The sequence below is a fragment of the Syngnathus leptorhynchus genome, chromosome 18 (assembly GCF_054491065.1).
Source record: "Syngnathus leptorhynchus isolate UIUO chromosome 18, UIUO_Slep, whole genome shotgun sequence".
Lineage (NCBI taxonomy): Eukaryota > Metazoa > Chordata > Actinopteri > Syngnathiformes > Syngnathidae > Syngnathus > Syngnathus leptorhynchus.
Window position 1 is genome coordinate 5,683,715 of NC_141212.1, and position 25,251 is coordinate 5,708,965.

At 38.7% G+C, this 25,251-nt stretch overlaps 1 protein-coding gene across 5 annotated transcripts in view; it reads left to right on the plus strand.

Moving 5' to 3' along the window:
- nrxn3b (neurexin 3b) overlaps nucleotides 1-25,251 on the plus strand; it is a 135,960-nt gene extending 110,709 nt beyond the window's left edge. For 2 of the 5 annotated variants that reach the window (XM_085938242.1, XM_085938243.1), the window contains 4 exons: nucleotides 658-829; nucleotides 5,181-5,491; nucleotides 13,339-13,417; nucleotides 22,837-25,251. In XM_085938242.1, the coding sequence (XP_085794368.1) occupies nucleotides 658-829; nucleotides 5,181-5,491; nucleotides 13,339-13,417; nucleotides 22,837-23,810 (1,536 nt within the window). In that variant the 3' untranslated portion in view covers nucleotides 23,811-25,251. Of the gene's footprint in view, nucleotides 1-657; nucleotides 830-5,180; nucleotides 5,492-13,338; nucleotides 13,418-20,229; nucleotides 20,771-22,836 lie in introns of those variants that run through there. The other 3 variants (XM_085938244.1, XM_085938246.1, XM_085938247.1) reach the window with 3 other exon arrangements.

Below are 25,251 nucleotides of genomic sequence, written 5' to 3' on the forward strand. Positions count from 1 at the left end.
TTTAAGTATGATCGAAGCATTAAATACACTGTTGGTCTCTACACTTTGAAAACTTTGTGCCTTTCATATGATTTCTGTCTGTCTGATTGATCTTCAAATTATGTGTGCAATACTATTTTTTCGTGAGATTAGCTACTATGAAAAATAATTGACTTACTGTGAGTGACAGTTCCCTTTAACTAGCAGATGGTTATAATATCATATGAGACACTGATATAAGAGGAGGTAAAGCCTAATGGACTCTAATGGTTAGATATATGGAACGTTGGCCTCATTAAATGCTCTTGTAATACCAAAGAGCATTCAACATTAAATAAGGGTCGGCGGGTTTAAGTGTTATGTCATTTTAAATTGTGACATGTACCTTTAGTGCAGCTTAATATTGTTGGGGTCTGCTTGGCGACAGTTAGCCACACAGAAACAGAGTCCCTGCGGATCAGTTAACATGAGTCTGCCCTTTTGCAAGATTATTTTTTTTTTGGGCATGAGAAACGGTCCCTTAGCTTCTGACTGCTAAAAGGATGTAATTAAAAAAAGATTACCAGCAGACATAGAAAATAGGTTTTTCCCTATCACCACCTCTGGAACATGTTTTTTTTTGTGCGGAGTGATCAATAGTTTGTTGATCATTTCCCTACCCTTCTGATTCTTTTCCAGGAGCAAGGGAAAGTCGGTGTGACCTTCAACATTGGGACGGTGGACATCAGCGTTAAGGAGATTACGACAGTGGTAAATGATGGCAAATATCATTTGGTTCGATTCACCAGGAATGGAGGAAATGCCACATTACAGGTGGACAACTGGCCAATCAATGAGCACTTTCCTTCAGGTATGTTCTACTTTATAAATGGTCCTTCCTTCATGGGTTAGTGGAGGTTTATTCATTTTAAATCACTGGACACCACCTATCAACATGCAACTTCAACTTTCATGACACAATGCTTCGGAATTTAGGAATTTGGTCCATAGATAAGGCGCACCGGACTATAAGGCGCACTGTCGGCTTTTGAGAAAATGTTAGGTTTTTAGGTGCGCCTTATAGTCCGGAAAATACGGTACTTTGTTGTTGTTTTTTTTGTATCGTATGTCCAAATCTTATTCCGTGTATTGTCAGCGCAACATATAACCAAATCCTTTCAGGAATGGGACTGAAATACTCCAAGAGCGAGCAAGACGATAGCAGTAGACGTTAGAAGTTGCCTTTAGGTCAGATAAAGCAGCTGTCTGGTAATGGGAGCGGCACGATCACAGAATACGAACAGGGTCATCAAATAGCGGTCCCAAAGCCTCTGACTTTCCTGTGATGAGGATCTCTGAAGTTCTCCTCAGCTTGCAAGATGGATAAAAATGAGAATGAAGGTAGAAATAAGGACATCTTGACTATCTGTTAAACAAACCAAATTGAGTTGTAACATAAGACTAAGACTAAACAACTGAAAGTTTATCCTTTATCTGCTTGTAATCGCAACATGCTTCGAGCAATTTCCCAGTTGCGTGCCATCACCACCAACTGGGCCCCATCCTCCATTAGCGTGACCTGGCTCACTGTTTGTAGTCTGGTTCAGTGCCATGCAGGTGATGTTAATTCCTTCTGTCGCTCGCTTTCTTTTTGCCATTGGCTGTCCTTGGGTTTTCTTCGACCATACAAATAGACTGGTCTTAAGTCTTAGTCACAGCATTGCAGCATGCCTTTTTGGGTTGAACCAATTAATGGGTACGAGTCATAACCGCATCGGCTGGAGACAGGCCCGTGTTCCTCAGTTCCATTTTCAACAGCCATTAATTTGTCAGAGCCGTTTGACCCCCCACCACCTTCTTAATTATCTCAAAGTGCCCTCCGTGTCAATGCACTGTGGTTGTTTTCTAACACTCTCAATATTCCATTAAATGCCCACTCACAGAGGCTGATGAATGTTTGTCAGTCGGACTTCACATGGAAAAACACCGGCAAAGACGTTAATCCTTTAATCGTTGAAATCATCCAAGTGCTCAAATTGATATTCTCCACCTCAATGCATTGTAATTTATTTTCTTTCTTTGGCACTGGTCCTTTGTGGAATAGTCACTGATAGTAATTACACAACCAATGATTGATTCTTTTCTTGCTTTTATCCCTTGTAAAAGCATCTCTTGAGTAGTTACATGTTGTGATGCAGCGTCATCGATTGACATTCTGTGTTTAACGTGAAGGTGGCAGGCTCCACGGGGTGCTGGGGACTGTTTGGAGAACTCTTACCAGATGGGGGCCTGCCTGGTCCCCCTGGTTGGAAATGGAGGGCAGAGGTGTTGGTTGATTGCTTGTTTTTCCTTCCAAGCTGATCTCGTGTTAATTGGATATCACACCGCCGTTGGTTTAAAATGGATTTATCAGAGTTTGCAAATGCTTAGGTCAGATTGGGCTAAATTCAGACAAAAAAAATTACAAGTGTGTATCGAAAATTATTTCGCTCCAAGGGTAGCTGATTGCACTCAAAGCAGAAAGTGAATAGCAGTGAGGAAATAGATGCGATGCACAGCAGAATGGATGATTGACTGTAGAGTTCCAAATAGAAAATAAAGCATTGCCAGAGAAAGTGAAGGTATCGTTAAAATAAGGTATGGTTGGGCGTTACGATGTGTTTATATAACCGATGGTGGCAAATATCCAGTTTTAGACAGGACCACAGTTCATCAAATGTGCTCATCTTCCCCAAATGGACAGAATGCCTAGAGCCTGTCACAGAGGCCATTTTTCACCATTTTGATGGAACCTCTGTGAAATTATGTCGCAAGCTAGGAACCAAAGCTACAACACATGGCAACATCTATGTTTGCTAAAATATTTGTATTAAAAAAATAATAATAATAAACATGCTAAATTTAGCTTTAAATTATCACCCTTTTAATTTGTACACCTTTGTATTCCTGGTCACTGATCTTCAGAAAAGGCACTGACACAGTATGAGGATGACCAAATTCCAAGTAGCTCAATATACTAGGAACTAAATGCCCAGCATTTTTTGGCGGATCTATGATATGACCAAAACAGATTCCAATCATGTTTCTTGGAACACCTTCCCGCCTGGTTACTCTCTGATTGACAACATGGATTCGTTCGTGTTCCTGCCGACTTCCAAAAATGTTTCTGTCAGGTGACAGACCAATCTAGCAGCGTAGCTGTCATTTCTTGAAGTTGACAGAATACTTTGCAATTTAATGACAATATTTCTACACCTGTTTGAAAACTGTTTTTCCAAAACATGTTCATCTGGTCATATGGTATTTTTTTGTTTTCTATTTATGTCTACCCGCTATGGAAGGAATAATCTCATTTGTATGCATTGTTCTGCTCAAATTTGTGTCACCAGGGGAATTCCCTCCCTGTAGGTCTGCATTACTTCAGACACTTTTCACGACTTCCAAGCCTGCCACACACACACTTCCTTTCCCGCATACAAAGCACTACTTCAAATTAATGTGTGGCCAGAGAGATTTCAAATCAGGTGGTGTCCAGTGGGAGTTAGCGCACGATTACCTCCAATTAGCTTCAGAAGATTGTTTATGGATGTCTGCCTATTTAACTGCTGTTTGTCTTATTTTGCAGATGTGTTTTGTGATTTTCTAATACATACTTTATTCTTGCAGGTTAATCAATCTCTGTGAATATATTTTCATCTGATATGGAATTTTTGAACGTAAATTAAAAAAAATAGCAATAACAATCAAATGATACCTGGTTTAAAACAGCATAAATATTTTATAAAAATAAATCAAAATAAACCAAGATAAAATTCTTCTAAACCACTGTATAAATGTGTTATGTGTTTTGCCAACCCTTTCAAACTGTTTGTTAAACTTTAAGGCAACAGCGACATTGAGCGCATTCAAATGGCAAATAAGAAAATCCCATTCAAATATACCCGGCCAGTAGAAGATTGGCTTCAGGAGAAAGGTAACCCTCTACCCAACTTCTCCAGTGCACATTTTTTGATTTGCTCCCATTCCATCAGCTTGTTCCCGTACGACTTCAGAGAATGGAAAACCATCCCTTAAACCCTTTAAAAACATGTAAAATATTTAATTTCTTTTTTTTTTTTTTTTTTTGCCATTTCCTTCATTTTTGAGTTAGCTCTCATTGTCATTGTCATCATTTAAAAATTTGGTTGTATCCTTGGAACCAGTTAAAGGGACTGGGCAGCAAATGGGGATAAAAAATTCTAAGAATCATGACTTCGAAAAAAAAAACCTTCACTCCCTCAACACTTCTTTTAGCTGAATAATGTTCATGACTCACCATAACAACATTATAAACAACATATAAAGTTAATTGCACAAAACCAATATAACTTGATTATAAAGTCCCTTTAACAAGTGCTAAAACATGTCTAAAAAAAATACCATTAAGTGCTACTGCCTGCATGATTGCACATGTGCTATTTCATTTTTGCCTTTGTGACCCACCCACCCCCATCCTCATTTTTTGTTCCCGATGTATTATGGCATGTACATAACAAGCTTGTATAATACCAATGAGCTTTCTAATTGCCAGCCCTTATCTTGTATAAGTTTGTGTATTATCATCTCATAATGAATGCATGGTGTGATTTTCAGAGTATTTAATTTTTCATTTAAAATGTTGTGAATGTGTATTGCTCATTTTTTAGCTTAAAACCTGACAGTTATTTGTCAAAGCTTTTGTCATATGAGCGCACAGTTTTGTCGAGACAATGTTAGTGTTTTTTTTTTTAATGTTTTTATTCTTTATTTTTTTTATTTTCATACAAAATTGTTTTGAATAGCATTAAGGCTGGTACCACTCACTGGACATTCACTAGGTATACCTCAAGAAGCTAACAACATATAATTAGCTCAGTTTTGACAATTCAGATTTTTTTTTATATTAAAATAAAATCAGATTAGCTTTACCCTTATATATGTAATGTAATTAACACACATTTTATACAATTGTGCAATTATACTTAATGAAGTGTCCAGTGAGTGAATTTTTTAAATAATAGTAGCAGTCGTTTACTATTGAGTAGTTTTGCTGATATTTTAAAAAACAAAAGCCGATTCATTATCTCACACCATTTTAAATTCTACATTCATATCCCTTTCAGTGACCACCTAATTATGATAAAAACTTTTTTTTTTGACTTGATCTATATAACCTTTATCTATACAACCTCCTCCTGTCCTAGGGCGGCAACTCACTATCTTCAACACCCAAGCAACTATTTCCATTGGTGGAAACGATCGCAAGCGACCCTACCAGGGTCAGCTTTCAGGTCTCTATTACAATGGCCTGAAGGTTCTCAACATGGCCGCCGAAGGCCACGTCAATATCAAGGTGAACGGCAGCGTTCGCCTGGTGGGAGATGTCCCAGCCAGTAGGGGCGGGGCCCGCACGACCACCTCAGTACCACCTGAGATGTCCACGACCTTTATCGAGACCACCACCACCCTGTCCACGACCACCACTCGCAAACAACGCTCGCCACCCACAATTCAGGTAAGATGTTAAGTCAACATTCCATTTGTCCAGTTATTGTATCATACTGCGATGTACCTGACCAATGGTGCATAGCAAGACTTTTGAACCATGTTGTTTTTTTATTCAGCCTTAAAGATTCCTCTTAGCACAACTTTTAACATCACTCATGTTTGTGTATGTGTGTTTAGTAGACCGAAACATCCATTTTGGTCTCTGCTTGCAAATCTATTTTCAGTCCACTTGACAAAGACTAGCTGCCTCTGTCTCTCAGGTGAGATTTAGCCAATCCTTCAACTCTCTTTTGGATTGCCGCAATGAGCGCCGGGTGGCAGGAGCCAATCTCACGCTTAATTAATGATCGCTCCAAGAGGACATGGACACAAAAGATGATTTTATTTTCTTCGCTGTTTATTGTTGCTCTCTATGGCTTAGCTGAGGGTCAGGCGTGTCCTCAAAGTGAAAAAAAAAAGGATTTCTTCATTTGAAATCATATAAGGAAATTAAATAGGCTGTTAATGCCTTTCCATTCGTCCATACATTATGTCGCAGGAGAAATAATTTCAATTTACAGGTGTTTGAGCTTCTCATGTGATGGTGATAGTTTCTCGCTTTGTGTTAGAGCACCAGCAGCTCACTGCAGGGTGATTAAACCGCAGGGGCTTTTTGTAATGGATGTCTCCTACATCTTTCACAGCTTGTATCGAGCCAAAGGAAATGCTTGTTTCTGCGTCATTTGTGGCATGTAACCCTGCTGTCTTGTCAGCTGACACTCGCGCAACAGGCTACTGGCCCGGCGAGCGTCAAACAATCATATATAGATGTAAGCACCATGTTTCCGGCTAGTGACGATCCCGCCTCATGCTGAGCGAAATCTTATACATGTGTCCAATTAAGACTTGCCACTATACAAATGGATAAAAGCAGATTCAAATGTCCCAGTCATTATGCTACATATCATTTGGAATAATTGTGGATTATATAACCCCCCTGCATGTTATTTGGGGAATTTACCACTCAAAATCCAGGTTGTTCTTTAAGAACAGATGACATTTTAACCCACAGTAGGTGCCAGCACACTTACATGGATTATACAAGTGGAACAGTCATTTATTAAATCCGATGCTAAGCCTTTTCACACAAGTTAGGAATTTGCAATGAGAGCCTATTTTCTCTTTGGTCTTCAATTGAACTTTTTTTTTTCCCTCCACTGCAATTGTAACTATGTAGCCATTTATGTAAACATTATATTCCTTTAGCTAGTATTGATTTAATTAATTACCACCAAAGTGGAATACAAAATTTGACGTGCTTTTGGTAATTCTAACACAAAAGCTTATCAGTGATGGGAAAGTGGGATGATAATATATTTTTATTTTCTTATTTTGTTCATATTCATACATTGCAGTTGCTATTCTACAGATATTTAAATAATACCAAATGGTGTATATGTAGCTTGTTAACGCTATTATATGGTTGTCTCTGGTTTTGCAATGTTTTTAATCCTATTTTCAACCTCTTAAACAGCATGGCAGCGTTTCAGACTAATCTATTAAGGTTACATGTTAATCTTAATGGTTATATAAAGCTGAAAGGTAGGGTGCAGTTATTTTTTTTTTCTTTTCGCGGTGGATACATTCCAAACCTACCCGCAATAGATTAAAATCCAAAATAGAGAGAGCAAGTAGAAAGCATTCTTGGTGTGAGCTGTGGCCAACAGCAGCACCTACGTAAGTGTGCTTATTGTTGTACTATCTGTTTTTTTACAATAATTTCACTGTAGGCTCCGTTTCAAGTTTCATCTGCTAAAAAGACGGGAAATGGAATCATTAATTTGATTTGCACTCATTAAGCTTAACCCAAATGGGACCCGTGCGGAAGATGCCAAGCTGCCAGCATCAGCCATTGCAAAACGCCTACATTGATTCTATATCAAACCCTTGAAGTCATAACAGCCGTTTACCGTGAGAAATTGTGAAAAGGATTGAAAAGGAAGCTCCAAGCGGATCCCACAAACAGAAAGTGCAAGATTGAAACTGCACTATTGGTTTCGCATTTTACACATTGTGACAAGCAAGCCAATAAACGTTTTTTGGAAAATGTAATGATAAATTCTCTATGAATACTATACCATTTATTATATATTCTTTGGCAGTATTCTTGGAGGAATTCAGTAGAAAACCAAGTTGTGCTTCAGATTACTCTACATTCATAACTGTGACTACGTATTTTCCAGCAATACGAATTTCACGTTAAAACACCCGTCTCAGCAATGCAGTTTCATAAAATGGAAAAATCATATCAAGTCATGACATTATATTCTGCCATCATTTTACAGTGGTTTATATATTTGATAATCTTGTGTTTGATAAAATGTAGAACTTCTGCGGCTTGTCTGTTTCTGGCATCTAGCGCACGCTGAGTTTGTAAGTCTGTTTGTCGCAAGGCTTCCCTGATGACCTTGTACACTGCGGCAGGGGGGTGATTAAGGATCAGGGCCGAAGACCATTTCCTTTTCCAAGAGAAGATGAACGACCCTGTTTGAAAGTGGCTGCCTTTGGCCTCGGGGCAATTAGAGTTTTCTGTGTGCCAGCAGCCCTTGCTGTGCCTGGTCTGGCCTTGAGAAAAAGAGAAATAATCGCCACATAACCAATTTTGCTGAAACCGACACTGCGGGGTTGAGCAATCTTTTGTTAGCTTTATTCGTCTTTTCCAGTTTGTTCGTCACATTGACCTGCCCCATTTGTATATTGTCTTTATAAGCAAAACAATTTGGTTTAGGAGCTGAGGATTTGGCTCAACAAGTTGATACTGGAATATTTGAATTGACCCATGGAAATGAAGAGGGAGCAATACTTTGACACTTTTCTCAATAATATTCAAATTAAAATAAATATTACCGTATTTTCTGGACCATGAGGCGCACCTAAAAACCTCAAATTTTCTCAAAGGCCGACAGTGCGCCTTATAGTCCGGTGCGCCTTATATACGGACCAAATTCCTAAATTTAAACTGGCCCGGAGCATTGTGTCATGAAATCAATCATAAGTGTCTCGCTGAAGACTATGAATCATGAATCAAAAAGACTATGGATCATTATTTTGTGATTATAAAATAATTTGTTGCATCTGAAGTTGAAATAAAAAAGAAAAATGAAGAATGATTTGATTTGGATTAAAAATCTGACATGATGCATTAATGGTGCGCCTCATATAAGGACAAAGTTTTCAAATGGGCCATTCATTGAAGGTGCGCCTTATAGTCCAGAAAATACGGTAAGTGTTAAATACCGTTTTATAATCTGCAGGGTACAAGTAGTTTTTTATTATTTTTGAAATTGTTAATTGAATAAAAAAAAAAAATCATCTCTCGATCTGTGATGTCATTTCCATCATTATCATTCCGAGAAGTTTTTCTTATCTGGCACCGAGTGAAGAACACGGACAGGCAGTGTGACAGATAAAGAATAGGCCACAGTGCCATTGATTTGCCGTGTAATACAAGCGTGTGCCTTGTCAGACTGTCAAAGCTGAGATTGAACATGATAACCAAGTACAACACACTGTCCTCAACGTCCATAAACCTCTGATAGATAGTAGAGGGACAGAAAGAAGTGAGATAGTTAGAAAGTAGCCTTGAATATTTCTATCTATAAACGCACATGGACAGAATTAAATCTGGTCAGTTTTGTTATTTTGAGGTTTTTTCTTTCATAGAATGATTTTGGCCATGTCTGTATGAAGTTATATAAAAGTTCAAGGTGACGAAGCGGCACCACAAGGAATATTAAGAAGTTGCTTTGAACCATGTCTGTGATTTGCCCTTGCCTCTCCGTCGTCACTTTGATCTCTCAACGTGTAACCATATTGCATATCCATGGCAACTGTCTGCTGGGATGAAGCGCTTGAGGAAAATTCATTTGTCTTGGTTCTTCTTTTTTTTTTTTTTCCTCTCATCTGCTCAAGTAAGACACACACACAACAGTTTTAGCCATCAGGCATTCTGCCATTGTAAATAAACCAAATTGGGTATGATAGAGGAAGTAATGGGCTTCCATAATGTGTTGTTTCTCAAAAAGCTCGGTTTCTCTTGTTTCCTTTGCCCTTTAGGGCAGAAATGCATTTGAAGGTCATTTATTATGACTGTGGTGTGTTCAAGAGCAACTTCCATGATGATATGACTCAGTGGAATATAGTCCTTGCTTGTGTTCCTATTCGCCTCCCCAGACAGCACTATCATACTCATAATTCATTTCATGTTTGTAAGCCTGGAGCATTTTAGCCTTTACATTGCTTTTATTGACCCCAAGGGAGAAAATGACAGACTGTCGAGGCATCAGAAGCTGTCAAAGGTTTTTCGGAACTCAGAAATGTTTTTTTTTTTTTTGTTATGATATCATGACCACTACTTCTGTAACTACTTAATCCCAAGATAAGAAGAGTAGCTTCCTATTTCACGTAGTTCTAGTTTGTAAGAACATGCTGGTTGAAATAGCTTAACCCTGTGTTAATATTGTCACTTGAGATTATCTGAACCGAGTAGTGCCTTGAGCGTCATCTTTCCCGTCGTTGAAATGAATGGAAATACCATTAGTCCGCTTCAGCCCACCGCTTGGGAAAACAAAAAAAAAACAGCCAATACTTTATTAAAAGGCACGAGTTTTAGTGTTAGGGTTTCACAACTAACCCAAATAAACTCACTAAGTCATTTATTGCAAATTCTAAATACATTGGATTGTTTTCTGTCTGTGCTGCACCACCATTTGTGCTCAAGTCACGGAAAGGGTTATAATATAGCAGTGATGCTAATGACAGTTTGCATTGTTTGTTAGCATACAGCAAATTTACGTTATTAAGGCAAAGATATGTGACTTTATGAAATGCATGTTTAATTATTTTTGTTATTTAATTGGACAGAACTTTAACTGGGAGTGTTAACTATTTGCTATTTTTGTTTTGATCCATCTTCTGTGTGGCTGCTGTTGTGGAGGCGGATCTAGTTCTTTCAGCTGTGAACATAAGATCTTAGAGTTGTGACTGATGTTCCAGAAGGCTGTCTGTCTGCTTGTCTATATTGATCCCATGAGGAATCCTCCTGGTTGATGTGCCGAAGCAGTCAGAAGTAAAAGGTGTTTTAATGAGAGTTGGTTATTTATTGATTTTGCTGTTGTGTTGTTTGTGGTGTTAGACTCAGAACGCTGTCATCGAGATTAATCAGGCATGAGGTTTCAACTGTGTCCTGCTTTTTCTGTCACACACAAGCAGTAGATAGCATAGAATATATTTTATGTCTAAAAGTGCCCCCATGTGTTTGTTAATATGTATTTTGTTGTTCGCTTGAATAAATGCCTCACCTCAAATATCTGCCATCAAAACTACTTTATTCCCATTTTTCCATATAAACAAACTAGGAAAAACTTTCTACCTAGTTTTAATGGGGTTGGGGTCAAGTTCACCTGCACTCAACTCATCCAAGCATAACTTTATGGAACTCATGCTGGACCAGAAAAAGAGATTGCACGAAAATATTTGTGTAAATGCCACAACCTGGAATATCATGCCTACTACAGTTTTACAGTCAAATAATTACACAAAATGATTTTTTTTTTTTTTTTGCTACTAGAGTGTATCCCACTCTACGCTATGGAGATTTAGAGAATTGGATTTCCCCAACTGTGAAATCAGTTTTTGTAGTCCTGTTAGCCAACCACATCATTCGGCTCTGCTACTGTAGGCTCCCTTCTCAGCACACACACAAACACACACACACACACACACACACACACACACACACACACATACACAAATATTTTTTTAAAAATCAAGTCTATGACTTTTTTTGCGCCCCAACAACTCCCCTTTTCCTTTTTGCTGGCAGCCCTATGTTGTTACCGCACGAAGGATTTTTATTTTATTTATTTATTTCGTTATTTATTTATTTGCGTGTCACTCCCTCAACTCTGTATTAGGCAAAAGCGCCTTCGAGCCTTCATGAGAAGTGCTTCAATCACAAACCCTGAGGCATAGATGCATCATACGTTTCATGAAGATGAATGGACTTACATCTCGCCGTCTTGCAAATGTCAAACATGTCACTTCAAAGCTATTTTTTTTTTCACAAACGCAATCAGCCACTTAGATGACGGTGTGTGGCGTTTAAGAGGTCACTGACCGGTTTGAAACTGAAAGGTGATGATTAATGCAAAGAAGGATGACATTTTACAAATCAATTATTCATCCGGTATATTTTTTTACCACAACTAAGTCATTTTGTGTAATTGATAGGTAGAATTTATGTTTATTGCCTCCATCATTTACATCTTCCCTACACTTGTGTGGTATATTGAAGAAAAGTAGATTTGGATTAAAGAGAAATTTAGAATGAGAGATTTTTTAAACACAAAAGACTACCTTAACTTCAACAACACCTGCAGTGGAAAAACATTTAATTCTTAATCTGTATAACATTTAGTCTTCAATCTAACACTAGGTCATTTCAAAATATTCAGATTATCGAGATTTTTAACTCATTTTGTCACTCCAACTGAAACAGTTGCAAAGAAAAGATTAGTAATTGATTGCCAAAGCAGGAATTAAGTCAAATTAATCACATATTTGATTTTTAATCTTTACAGTCTCTTTTGTGTAAGAATTTAAGCATACAGGTGGAAATCGCTGGAAGTTACTCTGAAGTGTCCATTTCATGTGTTTGTGTCCTTGCCGCCCACATCTCATCATCATCATCATCATCATCATCATCATCATCATCATCATCATCATCATAACAAGCCCATTTCAGCAATAACCAAGCAATTTAAACCCATAATGCGGCTTCAATAAATAACGTTACATTTACCGGAGGTCTGTATTTTCCATCAAATTTGCTTAAACGCACCACTCTCCAGCCTTCTAATGCCTGTGCACTTAATTAGGGCCAATGTGTAAACAAACACGTACCTACATGTTAGGAATATTAAATGTTTGGAATATGTGTTATCCACATCTCAAGAAGAGTGCATGCTCTGCAGGCGGACCTTTTCAAAACAGCATTGTGAGCAAGGGTGGGGGGGGGGGGGCGCCTTTCATTATTCTGTCAAAGCCAATGATATTTAGAGCCCCATGCACGCAGCACCACTGCAAAACTCAATCAATGTTCTGATTTCATAACCCTGCTCGGTGACAGCACCTGCTTTATTACCCTGCTGATTCATTCTAATAAACAGCGACTGCTCGGCACAGCTTGAAATACAACCTACATCCTCCAATCTTGTCCTTCTTGGTTTTCTCCTCCAAAAGATGAAAGAAAAAGAACTGTTGCAGGGACAAGTATGTGAGAAGGATAAAGCCATTAAGTGTAGGTAGGCATGGTGTATGTTAGAAGTGGGTAATAAAAAAAAAAGTTGAATGTCAAAGTCAAGACAGCTGCAGTGTTTTTCAGTCTTTAGTCAACATTTTTCATTCGAAAATGTTCAAGCCCCTCCCATAAAAAAGCTCACAAAAAAAGGCTACATGGGTTAACTATGCACTCATACCAATAGCCGCCAATGCCATGTCTAATTAATTATTTCGTCTCTCTGTTAATATACCTATTTTGTATTTATTGTACACTTATACTGTATTTTTCATGTTTAAATTTGATTATGAATGATATATAATTCCATCCTAAATGGTATGCTTTGTTTTTGTTGATGACCTATCTTTGTCCGTCCATCCATCCATCCATCCATCAATCCATCCATCCATCTTACATCTTATTTTATAGCTAGCTAGGTATCTCCACTGAAATGACTGTGTCCTAAGTATTCCCGTTTAAAACTTACTTTGTGTTTATATATGTGTGTCTGTTTGTTTGCATTTGTGTTTCCATAGACAACAGATGACATAGTTTCATCAGCCGAATGCTCTAGTGATGACGAGGATCTGGAAGAGTGCGATTCCGGACACACAGGTGGGATGAGTGTGTCAAATTGTGCTTGCTCGGAACCCGAGTCAGATTCCCCCCCAATTGTTTTTGGTTTTTTATTTTTCTGCTTCTGAGGAGCCTTTCCTCTTAGCATCATGTCCCATTAGAGCTTCAAGTGTAACTTAAAAAGACAGTGTTGAAAAATAGACAACTTCTAAAACATTGTCACACACAAATTTAGTAGGATTTTGTAAAAAAAATAATTTAAAAAAGTGTAAATAAGAAGTTGACAGTTACCATTTGTTTAAAATTTAATGGTACACAACAGTGGAACTGACATCTGTTTCGTGATTCACTTCCGATGCTTTTGTACTGTGATTTTTCTCCTAGGAAATAATAGTTTAAAAAAAAATAAAGTACCGGAAAGTGATATACATATCATATAAGTGTAAAAATACAATAATGCCAAATGGGCTAATAAAAAAATATATGGGTCTTTGCCATTTCTGGTCCACTTTTTGTTTTTTTAAAATTAGCCTCTTACAATGTGAATACTATATTATATTTTCAAAAGCTGTTTAAAATCATATATCGCCAAAGGCACATATCTCTTCCCATGACGTTCATTAGCCAGAGGCTAAACTGCACTGCATTTATTTACGGAATAAATTAGTGAATTAATTTTCTCTTGTGTCTTTGTACTGTACTAGAATATGTGTACAGTATTTTTTTTTTTTTTTTATGTTTTCCGAATCCTACCCAAAATTTAGTTTTAAAATATTCCGGGAACTTTCATATAACTTCCTACTAAATCCTTGTGTGTGGTTTTGAGTATCAATTTTCTGAACTAGGTAAATTCAGTTTATATGCACATTGACAGTTAAGTAATGTTATACTTGTTTGTAAATAAACACTTACAGAAGGGCCTGATTTACTAACATCCAAAATAGCGACTGTAATTTGATAAAACTATGATTGAAGTCAGTTAATTGATTGTCATTGATATTTTTTCATCAGGACAGTACAGCGCCCAACCTTTTTTTTTTTTGCATCATAGCAGTTACGCATGAAGTAAATTAAAATACAACTCACTATAACGTTGATGTAGTTACCTTTCAATTTCAACTCGTCGACTAATCGGTTCAGTGCCTACCTTGACTTACTAACATTGTAATTTTTTTACTCAGATTTCAAATAGTGGGTGCTAATTTTGACTTCATTCACTCTTAACAGATTGCGAGAGCTGTGCAAAAAATTTGGGAGAACAAAATGAAGTTTGAAGTGATGGAAATAAAATTATTACTGAATGACAAATGAATCGCAAAGATAATTCGAGAAGCCAGCAACAAAGTAAAAGCCAGATTTTGTTTGATTTAACTCATTCCGAACATCCTCCGCAATATTTTCCTTGAAATTTACCCTACTTGCAAACCTTGAGTAAATCAGGCCCTTCAAATTAGAACGATTCCAACATCCAAGTTACACTTAGCTGCGGGGGTCACACTGGTTACTGACATGATGGCATGCTGATACTAATTTTGGTCTCTCAGCATTGAGTGGAGAGGCAGCTTTACTTGCTAAAGTGCAAAATTAGCATCCAGCCCCCATGCCACCCGCACTGATGCTACAAAATGTATCCGTCCTTTTTCCTGAGTTCCTCTTGCTGTGGGTGTGTCTCCTTTGACTGAGGATACATTTTGAGTTTGTTTGGAGAACAAAGATGCTTTCAGCATAGACACCGTGGTATGTAGCAGACTAACTGCAACAGAGCCTCTTTCCTCCCTTACCTCCTCCTCCTATTCCTTCTCTCTTGTTTGTACCTCTGTTTCCTTTTGTTGGAGGTCTGCCTTACCTGAAACATTCTAATAGAGAACAGATATCCTCGAATTTCTGTGCGCATTGTCTCTTCCCTCTACACAACATGAAAACACATTTATGTAACAAAGAATATGCTAATTGGAAAGTAGGATTTTTGACAAAGCTTGGGTTTGACAACACTGCTTAATGTTGAGCTAGAATTGTGGTCGTATTGTTTCGAATTAACTCATAATTACGGTTGTAAGTGAAAAAAAAATTTCAGTGGGGTGGCCAAGTTGACAGAACACTTTAGTGAGTGGAGGCAATGATTGGCCACCACATAGCTCCGCCCCTGCTTATAATAAAGTTAGAGAATACAGTCAAGTATCTTCCTTTTTTGGTGACACAGATAATCTGACCCTAATGTAACATACTTGGCTGTATATTTGTATGTCCATATATTAACTTCTTGACCATAAATATAAAAAGCATTCTTTCTTGACATGTCCTTGCTACTTTATTTTCACGCCTTTGAATAAGTCAGATGAGACAAGAGACGTTAAACCTTTATTGGTTAATTGTATAATTGTAGTATTGTGACGCAATTGCGTTTTTGTCAATATTTCATTTTGACTTCACTCTTGCTAACACAACCAGTCCTGACAGCTAACGACAAACTGTCATGGAATTATAATATTTTGAACTTCAAACCCAAGTTTTGTCAAATATGGATGGTTGTAGTGTGAATTGAAACACAGTAGCCTTCCCTCATATACATTGGTGGCTCACATACAAGTACACACTTTTATGTACCCGGATTTTACATTTCACCATGTTGACGCAGAAATTCATTTCTTCATTTCTTGACCCACTTTCAGCCGTATGCAGTTGCATGATGTGGTGTTGGATTTACATTCTGTTTTAATTTTGCTTTGGTCTTCTGTAATGCACATTTTTTTGTGTTGTTTATGGTTCAGCTTTTGATTTTTGTTTGTTTCATCGTTTTTGTTTTGGTGGGATGGTTGAAGTAGTATGGGACGCGACCGGGGGCAGTTTTTTTTTTTTTTTTTTGGGGTGTCTTTCTCATCATCCGTCGTCACATCCTCCAAGCAAGGATAGAGCCGCCGCTCCTCCCGTTTTTGCCTCATCTTGTGCCGCATGAAATTTTGGTGGTTGGAAAATTCAAAGTTCTCCTCTTCATCAAGTTTGTGTTGATTTATTATTTTGTGCCATATGGCTTCGAAACAAACATATCCCCGTCATTGTCGAAACAACTTAGGGAAATGAAAGGCAACAAAATCTTTTATTGCCATCATGTTTTTGTTTTGCCTCATGCGGGCGACCCCATTCTGTCTGAAGAAAGTTGTGTGTGTGTATGTGTGTGTGAAAGAATGACTCCCCTGCCACCTCCATCCACACTCACCCATCTTCTTGTCCCGCCTCTCTGCATATACTGTTTGAATGCAGATGGCATAAAAAGACTTTTATTGCTACAAAGTATATCTGTTTTTCTATTCTATCTGTTGCTCCAAGTAGAAGGCATTTGTAGCATGTACCCTGTATTGGACCGTAGTGCAGCTCCAGAAACTAACAAATAACCCCCCCCCTCCCTCCCTCCTCCTCTCTACATGGCCCAGCTTCTGCATGTATATATGATTGGCCTCCATTCTGCTACTTCTCTGTCCGCTAACTCCCCTTCCCCTCACCAAGCAGGCTTGTGCAGCATGTCGATGTGTGTTTACAGAGGGACACAGCGGCAGGCCTGCTCCTCCCTTTGAGATGTCTTGCATTTATGCTTGAACTTGTTGTCTCTGTCATTGTGATGTCTCTCAGTCCTGTCTGCTGTATGGGTGTCTTATGGTTCTGTTGTCTGTCCTCTATATATATTTAAAAAAAAAAAAAAAAAAATGTTCAACCCTTACCGTTTATCCCATGTGGGTTCCACAAGAGAGCAAACAAGGAGATTTGTGCCCACTTGCATTACAACTTGTGAGTACAACCTAAAACAACCCTAATATTGGACGCTAAATTTAATAGTTGGGGAAAATTGACAGGTGAAAGTGAAATAGATAAAATCTCAGATGGTTCGAGTACTAATAAAGATAGGCCTATTTTCCCGAGTTTTCAGCAGTCCTGTTACTTTTTCAAGGTGATTTGAAGGTATCAATATAATATTCAGCCCGTCCTTTCATGGCCATCTGCTAATCAGCCAGTTACATGTGGGAGGTGAATAAAAGTGCTTCAGCAGGTCTCTGAGCACAATGCAAACGTCCACAATAGGATTCCTAGTCCTCAAATTACTGACTCACAATTTTCAGGGTTGAAATCACATTGACTTGGTTAGTGCTGGCGCTCCAGCTTTCAGCTTTCATGGTGTGCCCACGTGGTTAAATCCCTTACTCGCGGTCAGGATTCATCTCCATTTGGACAGTTCAGCAAATGCAGGATAGACACGGCAAATAGAAAAGCGAAGTGCCATTCAACACATTTCTGCATCTGCGACCTTTAAACTGCTGAGGCTGTCAGCCTATCAAGATTGGAGACTTATTTACTTAATATTGCTTCGGAAGCCTGTAGGTGTAGTATATGAGATTTTTTTTTTTTCCCCTGAAGGGCGATGAGAAAATGCCTCTAACAACCAGTCGGTGAAATGCTCTCACTCGAGAAAATGATCAGTTCTGCTGCTCTTAAAGATTATTCTTTTTTTTACCGATAAAAGGCGCCAGTGCTGAGATTGTATTCCCCACGTGTCTCTCTTTTAAAAAAAAAGTCAAGTAGCTGTGTGTCGAGTGAAACGGAGACTTAGAATATTTTTGTCGAGGCTGAGCTTTCATCCGTCCAATCGCGTCCATCTGGACAAGCGTGGAACACAAACAAAATTTGGGTAGGCAAGCAAAGCCAAAGCTCCGTGTTTACTGAGAAGATGCAAAATGCTTGTGGAAGTGCTTAGCTAGGATTAAAATGTTTACCAGAACATCAAGGTCCTCAACCTCTATTTGAAGCCCTTTTTTGACTGCAGCAGGTTTCTCGCTAGTAAATGCTTTGTGGATAGAAAACAAAGCAAACAACAGAGTGCGAACTCTACCAAGTAAACAAGAGCAGAGCGAGATCAATTTTACCTTGAACTGAGTCACTTTGGCTGCTTGTGCACTGCAAACATATTTCTAGAAAGGAGAAGAAAAAAAATGATTTAGTAAAGCAGCCCATCCAGAGCTAAGGCACAACAGAATAAGCTAACATTAGCATATATGGTTATTTTTTAGCTGCTCAAATATGACAAGGTGGTAATGTGAGTGATTGGCATACATCACGATGCTCTGGATATTATTCAACAAGAACTACGCTAAAAAAATGCTAAACGTTTATTAATTGAAAATGATAGTTGTATTTTCTCTACTTTAAGCGATAGCAAGCACGCTAATTCGCAGAATAACAAACATTCTCTCTGTGGTTATCTGCTATACATTTGCAATGTTTAACATTTGTAAAACCACCTAGACAGTCTTGCCTAAAAAAAAAAAAATTCTCGAATGAAAATGTAGCGGCTCGATGGCGCACTGGGTACTACGTCCGCTTCACAGTTAGGAGGGTACGGGTTCGATTCCACCTCCGGCCCTCCCTGTGTGGAGTTTGAATGTTCTCCCCGAGCCCGCCTGGGTTTTCTCCGGGCACTCCGGTTTCCTCCCACATCCCAAAAACATGCTTGGTAGGCCGATTGAGCACTCCTAATTGCCCCTAGGTATGAGTGTTCGTCTCTGTGTGCCCTGCGATTGGCTGGCAACCGGTTCAGGGTGTCCCCCGCCTGCTGCCCGATGACGGCGGGGATAGGCTCCAGCACACTCGCGACCCCCGTGGGGATAAAGCGGTTCAGAAAATGGTTGGATGGATAAATTAAAATGTTGGTAGCTACACCTCATTAAAAATCCTAAACTCTCCATTTGATCTCTTGTGGAACCCATGACCTAAACTTTTTATCTGTCAGACGAAGGCTGTTGGTTGCTCATGAATGACTAATTAGACTACTTTGACCCTTTTCTGGGTTATAGGACAAACTAACATGTGGTGCCCCTTTTATCCTTTTTTTGAATTGCTTACCAATGCTTCCTTTGCCTGAGAAAACATCCTGCAGCCCTTGTTGACAGGCCCCACCCCCTTTCCGTCAAGCCTCTACCCTTAACATAACTCCAGCTTGTTGTAGTGGTATTCTGTTATCTTACTCTCCCTAAATGCAACTTACTTAAGCATGCATTAACCCAACGTCTTAATAGTGCAATTTGAAACAAACATATGGAAAATGTTCCTCTTCTTTCTGACGTACATCCAGATTGCACGCCCTGTCCTGTGTTTAAAATACTAACAAAAGAAATGTATTTCACTAATAATAATAATCATGTTTATTATTAGTTAAAGGAAGGTGGTGACACTTTACCTTTAAAATGTCCCTCCTCTTTCTTATTGTCTTCCTCAGTGTGTGCTTTCTGGTTGTTCATCTTTGGTATAGTGTGACAAAATTAATGCCTTTCTTTCTTGCTTATTTCTTTATTATTATTTTTTTATTATTTTGTCCTTTGGACACATATATGTTCTCAAGCATATATGTGCACCTCTGTTTCTTTCTATAAATGTCAAGATTTGAAATCTTTAATAATTTGCTAAGAATGACTACTGACGATGTTTCTTATGATTGTTTTCTCAATTAGACTGAAGCTTCCTTTTTTTTTTCTCTGTGAATCTGCACCAAAAAAAAAAAAAAGAGTTTGAATTTGGGGGGGAAGACAAATTGGAAATAGACGCACAGAGAAAAAAAAAAAAAACACCTCCAAAGTTAGAGCCACTATCTGTGCAAAGTGTTTAAATGCTGATCTTTCCTATTTTTCTTGTCACTTGATGCCTATCTGAGATTGGAATTGGAATGTACATGGTGGCTTTGGTGCATGGCAAAGAAGTTGCAGATTAGGGTTTGTAAAACTGTCAGTGTTGAGAGTGCTGTTCTCTTTTGTAGATGGGCATGTACTATATGCTCATTGTTTGTATATCCCCATCCCTTCCCTTCCTTACAGCCAAAAGCTCTAATGCCGCCCGACCGCTTCGTGCCGCCTTTACATGGACATGGCAACTGATGTACACGTTCACCCCCATCTATATCATTTCCTTCCTAGTATGTTCATAGGTCCGACCCCCGTCACCCCCCCCCCCACACACACTCCCATATCCTTTAGCGTAGAGATCTAAAATATGTACAGCCATCCTTTTGTTCATAGCCAATGAACGAGGTAGTAAGGATAAAGAAAAAATGGCATCCAGTGAGGCTGTACAAAAGTAACTATAAAGGAAAAAAAATTCTAGATTTTTTTTTTATATTTAAGATCTTTAAAAAAATAGATATAAAAATATTTCTGTGTATATAAATATAACCTGAAGAGAATGGTGACAATTATTTTTCATGTCATGATGTGTGGATGTGTATGTGTTGTTGCCTCCCTGTACCATCCTGTCTAAAAAAAAATAAAAAAAATCTATATATATAAAATAATCCAAAAGTGTTCAAGAATAATCTACATATAACTTGTCCAAAGGCATTCTTACCCAACTTTCTTTTGTAAACTTTTTTTTTTCTTCCTGCCAAAATCATGCGGGCAATTTGTTGATGTAAGTTGACAAAACCGATGGTATGCTTTCTTCCTTTCAAAACTGTCTTTTGTAGGCTTCTATGATTTATTATTTTCTTTGTCGTCGTCGTTTCTCTCTTTCCGAGCTGATTTTTCTTTTCTCTACTTTTAATTATTACTGATCCCTTTCTGAATAGCTCTATCTGTGGCTTTACTTTGTGAATGTTTGAACAATGTTTGCTCTAACAGGAACTTTTTTTTTTTTTTTTGCAATGCTTTCATTCTTTTATTTAGTTTTTTATGTGTTTGGTTTCTTTCCATCATTTCTGTTGCATTCTCTTTTTTCCTCCCCCATATTATTGTTTCATAAGGTTTGCATCTTTTTCTAGTGCCCTGTTTGTGAGCCTTTGCAATGTACAAACAAGTCACTTTGGCAAGAGGATGAGTAGCTTCAATGCACATCTGAATGTTTTAGAACTAAAGAATCGGGTACATTAGGGAACCTCCTGATGTCGATTACATTTTGTTCTGTTATGCCATTAAAAATAGTCGCCCCCCCCCCTTGGAAATAATGAAAATAGTCATATTAAAATCTAGCGTGAAATTATTACCATTATCTACTCTGGAAATGTTTAAATAAGATTTTCACATGCTATCCAAACATTCCTACTAAGTGTAAAGATACGTTCTTTAGAATTTTGGACGTCAGAGTGATAAGAAAACATTCAGATGTCACTGAAATGCCGTATGACTTTATGCCATTGTGGTAACTGTAGGAGTCAAAAGGCAAGAGAGGCCAGGGCAAATAGGTGAGCCTACTAATATTCACGAGGAAAAAAGTTGCCCGTTCAGCATAAACTAATTCATGTTTCTTTTTAATAGGCTTAGATCAGTGGATTACACACGCAAAAAGTTTTGACTATTGTATGGAAGCAAGTTTGTTTTGGTTTGTGCAATGATATTATTTTGCAAGATTTAGATTTGAGGAAATGAAACAAGCCTCTTAAGGAATTTATTGCAAGTGGATATTCATCCTTCAGAAGGATGTTACAATTTTTATGACACTTTTTTTTTTTAAGATGTTTTTTTAGGTTAAGGGAACCTGTGCCAATCTTTCTCACTTGTCAATTTATTGGAAACATAATTGTAGGAACTAGCAATGGAAAGAGAGAGTAATAAAGAATGACAGTGTGACGGGCCTATGACTTCTCAAACTGCTGTCAAGGACAGAGAAGCTTCTTATCAGGCTGCAATTCTGTAATAGCGGTCCGATTGTGGTGCTTACAAATACTGCAAAGTGTAAACGGTCCAATAGTACTGGCCTCGTGTGTCCAGATAAAACCTGAAAGGAAGTAGAAAAAAGAGAATTGTACAATATACTGGCCTTTGGGACACGGTGAACATTTACGTCAAGGATTTGTCATCCATGATGTGCTGCTGTTTTGGTTAGCAAAATTGAGCTCAGACATTCCGCTCTTTTCAATAAATAAATAAATAATTTATTAATTTTGTGCTAATGAAAGAACTCGACATCTAGGCTTCATTATCCATGAAACTTTTTATGTTCCTGGTTATGTGCTGCTGTTTTGGTTAGCAAAATTAATCTCAGACGTTCAGCACTTTTCCAAAGGATACAAAAAAAAAATCTATTAATTTAGTACAAATATAAGAACTAGGCTACATTGTTTGTTTCTATGTGCATGTTTCTTTTAACGATTGACAAGTGAGGAAATCTAAAGTCCAGTTGTGAGGATCCTTCCAGATGTTATGGAGTCAGTTTGCTGTGGCTCACCCTTATGCATCCCTTCGAGCCTTTTGATGCAACTCATACCTTTACTAATGGCTGTTCCTTGTTTGGTTCTAACTTTTTTTCTGTTTGCACTGCTACTGTCTTTTCTGTTTCTTAATTTTCATTTTTGGGTATTATTTCTTTCCTATGTTGAGCTTTGCATTTTGTGTTCTCTGGTCATCTGTTTTTTTTGGTTGTTGTTGCTTCTTTGGTTCGGGGAAATCTTTCTGCCACCTGACGTGTGTCTCTTTCTCTCTGTCACTTTCCAGGAGGGGAGCTAGTCATCCCCATTTTAATGGAGGATCCCATAGACATCCCTTCTGTATCCACCCGTTCTTCTTTCATCTCCCTTCCCCCAACCCTCCACCCCCTCCTCACCATTATCGAGACCACCAAAGAATCCTTGGCCATGGCCACCGAGGCGGGGGTACCTTGCTTGTCGGACCGAGGCGGCGATGATTGTGATGATGTTGGTGATGATGATGATGATGATGATGGCATGGTGATTTCGGGGTTTGGCTCTGGCGAAGCATTCGACTCTAGCCTGCCCCCGACTGACGATGAAGATTTTGACAACACCTTCTCCCTGGTAACAGATAAGCTCTTGACCACATCAACCTATGAAGGCGGCTACAAAGCCCTCGCACCCAAGTGGGAGGCCAAGGACTTGAGGCCTAGCAAAGCCTCTGAGGCGGGTAGGACTACACCCACCTTGCCTCTACCCAATCCCCGGGGCACGCCAGCTGCGGCGGCCCCCTCGGCCACACTTCCTAAGCTGCCCGCTGGGAAAATGAACAACCGCGAGGTAAAACCCCCGCAGCCGGACATAGTCCTGCTGCCCCTCCCCACATCTTTGGATTCGGACGGCACCAAGCCACGGGGTCCTTACATCACCTCGCCCATGTTGCGCACGGTGCCCGCCGCCTTACCCACAGTGCCCGGCGTGGTGCGGCGAGTCCCGCCTGGGGCCTCGGAGGTCATACGGGAATCCAGTAGCACCACGGGCATGGTGGTGGGCATTGTCTCAGCTGCCGCCCTCTGTATCCTCATCCTCCTCTACGCCATGTACAAGTACAGAAACAGGGACGAGGGGTCCTACCAGGTGGACGAGACGCGCAACTACATCAGCAATTCGGCGCAAACCAACGGCGCCGTTGTGAAAGATAAAGCGCCTAGCGGCGGCGCCAAAAGCAGCACCGCTAACAAGAGACCCAAAGACAAGGACAAGGAATATTATGTATAGAATCCAAATCATTTCCCGACAAACTGTTAGAAACAAATATAGAAACATTTTGACAGTACCATATTGGCAACTGTGATCTCTTTGGAACTCTTTCCGAGTCGCTGGAACATTTCCGCAAGAAAAGCAACAAAATAAGACTTGACATGTGAAAGCACACGTACGAGTGTAAGAGTTCTGGAGACACAATGCACATTTTAACTGGGACTCCACGTAGGTCTTTTAAAGGAGTTCCAGAGACTATCGTGGAAAAACATCACTGGAGCATCCACAGGACCCCGAATAAATCGGAGGTTTACGTGCGTGCGTTTGATCCATCGGAGTACTAATGACCCCCGACCTTGTTCGTTGTAACCTTGTAAAATACAATCACTGTCATTTGGACCATTGGGAGCTTGCATGTGAGGTGTACGTGATTGGTGCTGGCATTTGTTGTCGGGGCGGGATTTCAAGGTTGCGGGAAAGACGCAGTTTAAGGATTCGTAGCCTTCATGGACGTGGTTGAAGTGCAGAATTTACGTCTTTTTTTTATTAATTTATTTTTTAAACTTCATTAATGTAAAACATTGGTTGTTGAAAGATGGCAGCACACAAACACTGTGACCACCCAGTAGGATGTGATACATCAGTTCATCTCATGTTTTTCCTCATATTTTGAAATACTGAAGTCATTATTAGCTGAAATTATGTTAAGTATATCGCTGATAAATTTGTCCAAAAAGCAAATTTGATATTTTATTACTGATGTTCTTTGCTGGTGTATTTAGTGTTCTGTTTTTTTTTTCTCTCTTTGTTTGTTTTGTTTCAATTCACAACTGTAGCAAGAGTGAAGATCTTTTGCCAGCACTGCCTGGAGATAAAATGATCAAGGACTTTTATTTATTTATGTTTTTTATGGTCAAATATTAAACAAGACAACTCTCTTGATTTTTCTTAGTGGACTTTTGACTGTGCTGAAACTGTCACTCCGTGGACTAATAACTGTTTTGATGATTTTCATGATATGTATGGATTTATTTGTTTTTTAGCATAAATTGAAAAATGCTGAAAAGAGGAATAAAATAGAGATGATGACGATGATGATTTTCTTCTATTGGGTTTGGAGAAGAATTGCCAGCACCTTAACTTTCAGTTTCATCCTTGGTTCCTAACTGTGACACCTTTTTTTTTTTTTTTTTTTGTCAGCTCAGCATTTTGTATTTAATTTTCTTCTGTTGTTGTTGTAGCCTAATTTCATGTATTGTTTCTACGATGTTATTATCTTTGATTTGTTACCATTCCGTTAGTTATCGCTAAACTTATCAGTTCTTGTTTATTTTCAAATCGGTCAACTTTCACTCTGATGTTTTTGTGTTGGTACTTGACTCGTCTTCTGCTCCTCTGACTCCGAACCTTGAAATTAAAAAGAAAAATGTTGTTCCCAAACTTTTTCAATTGTGCCTGT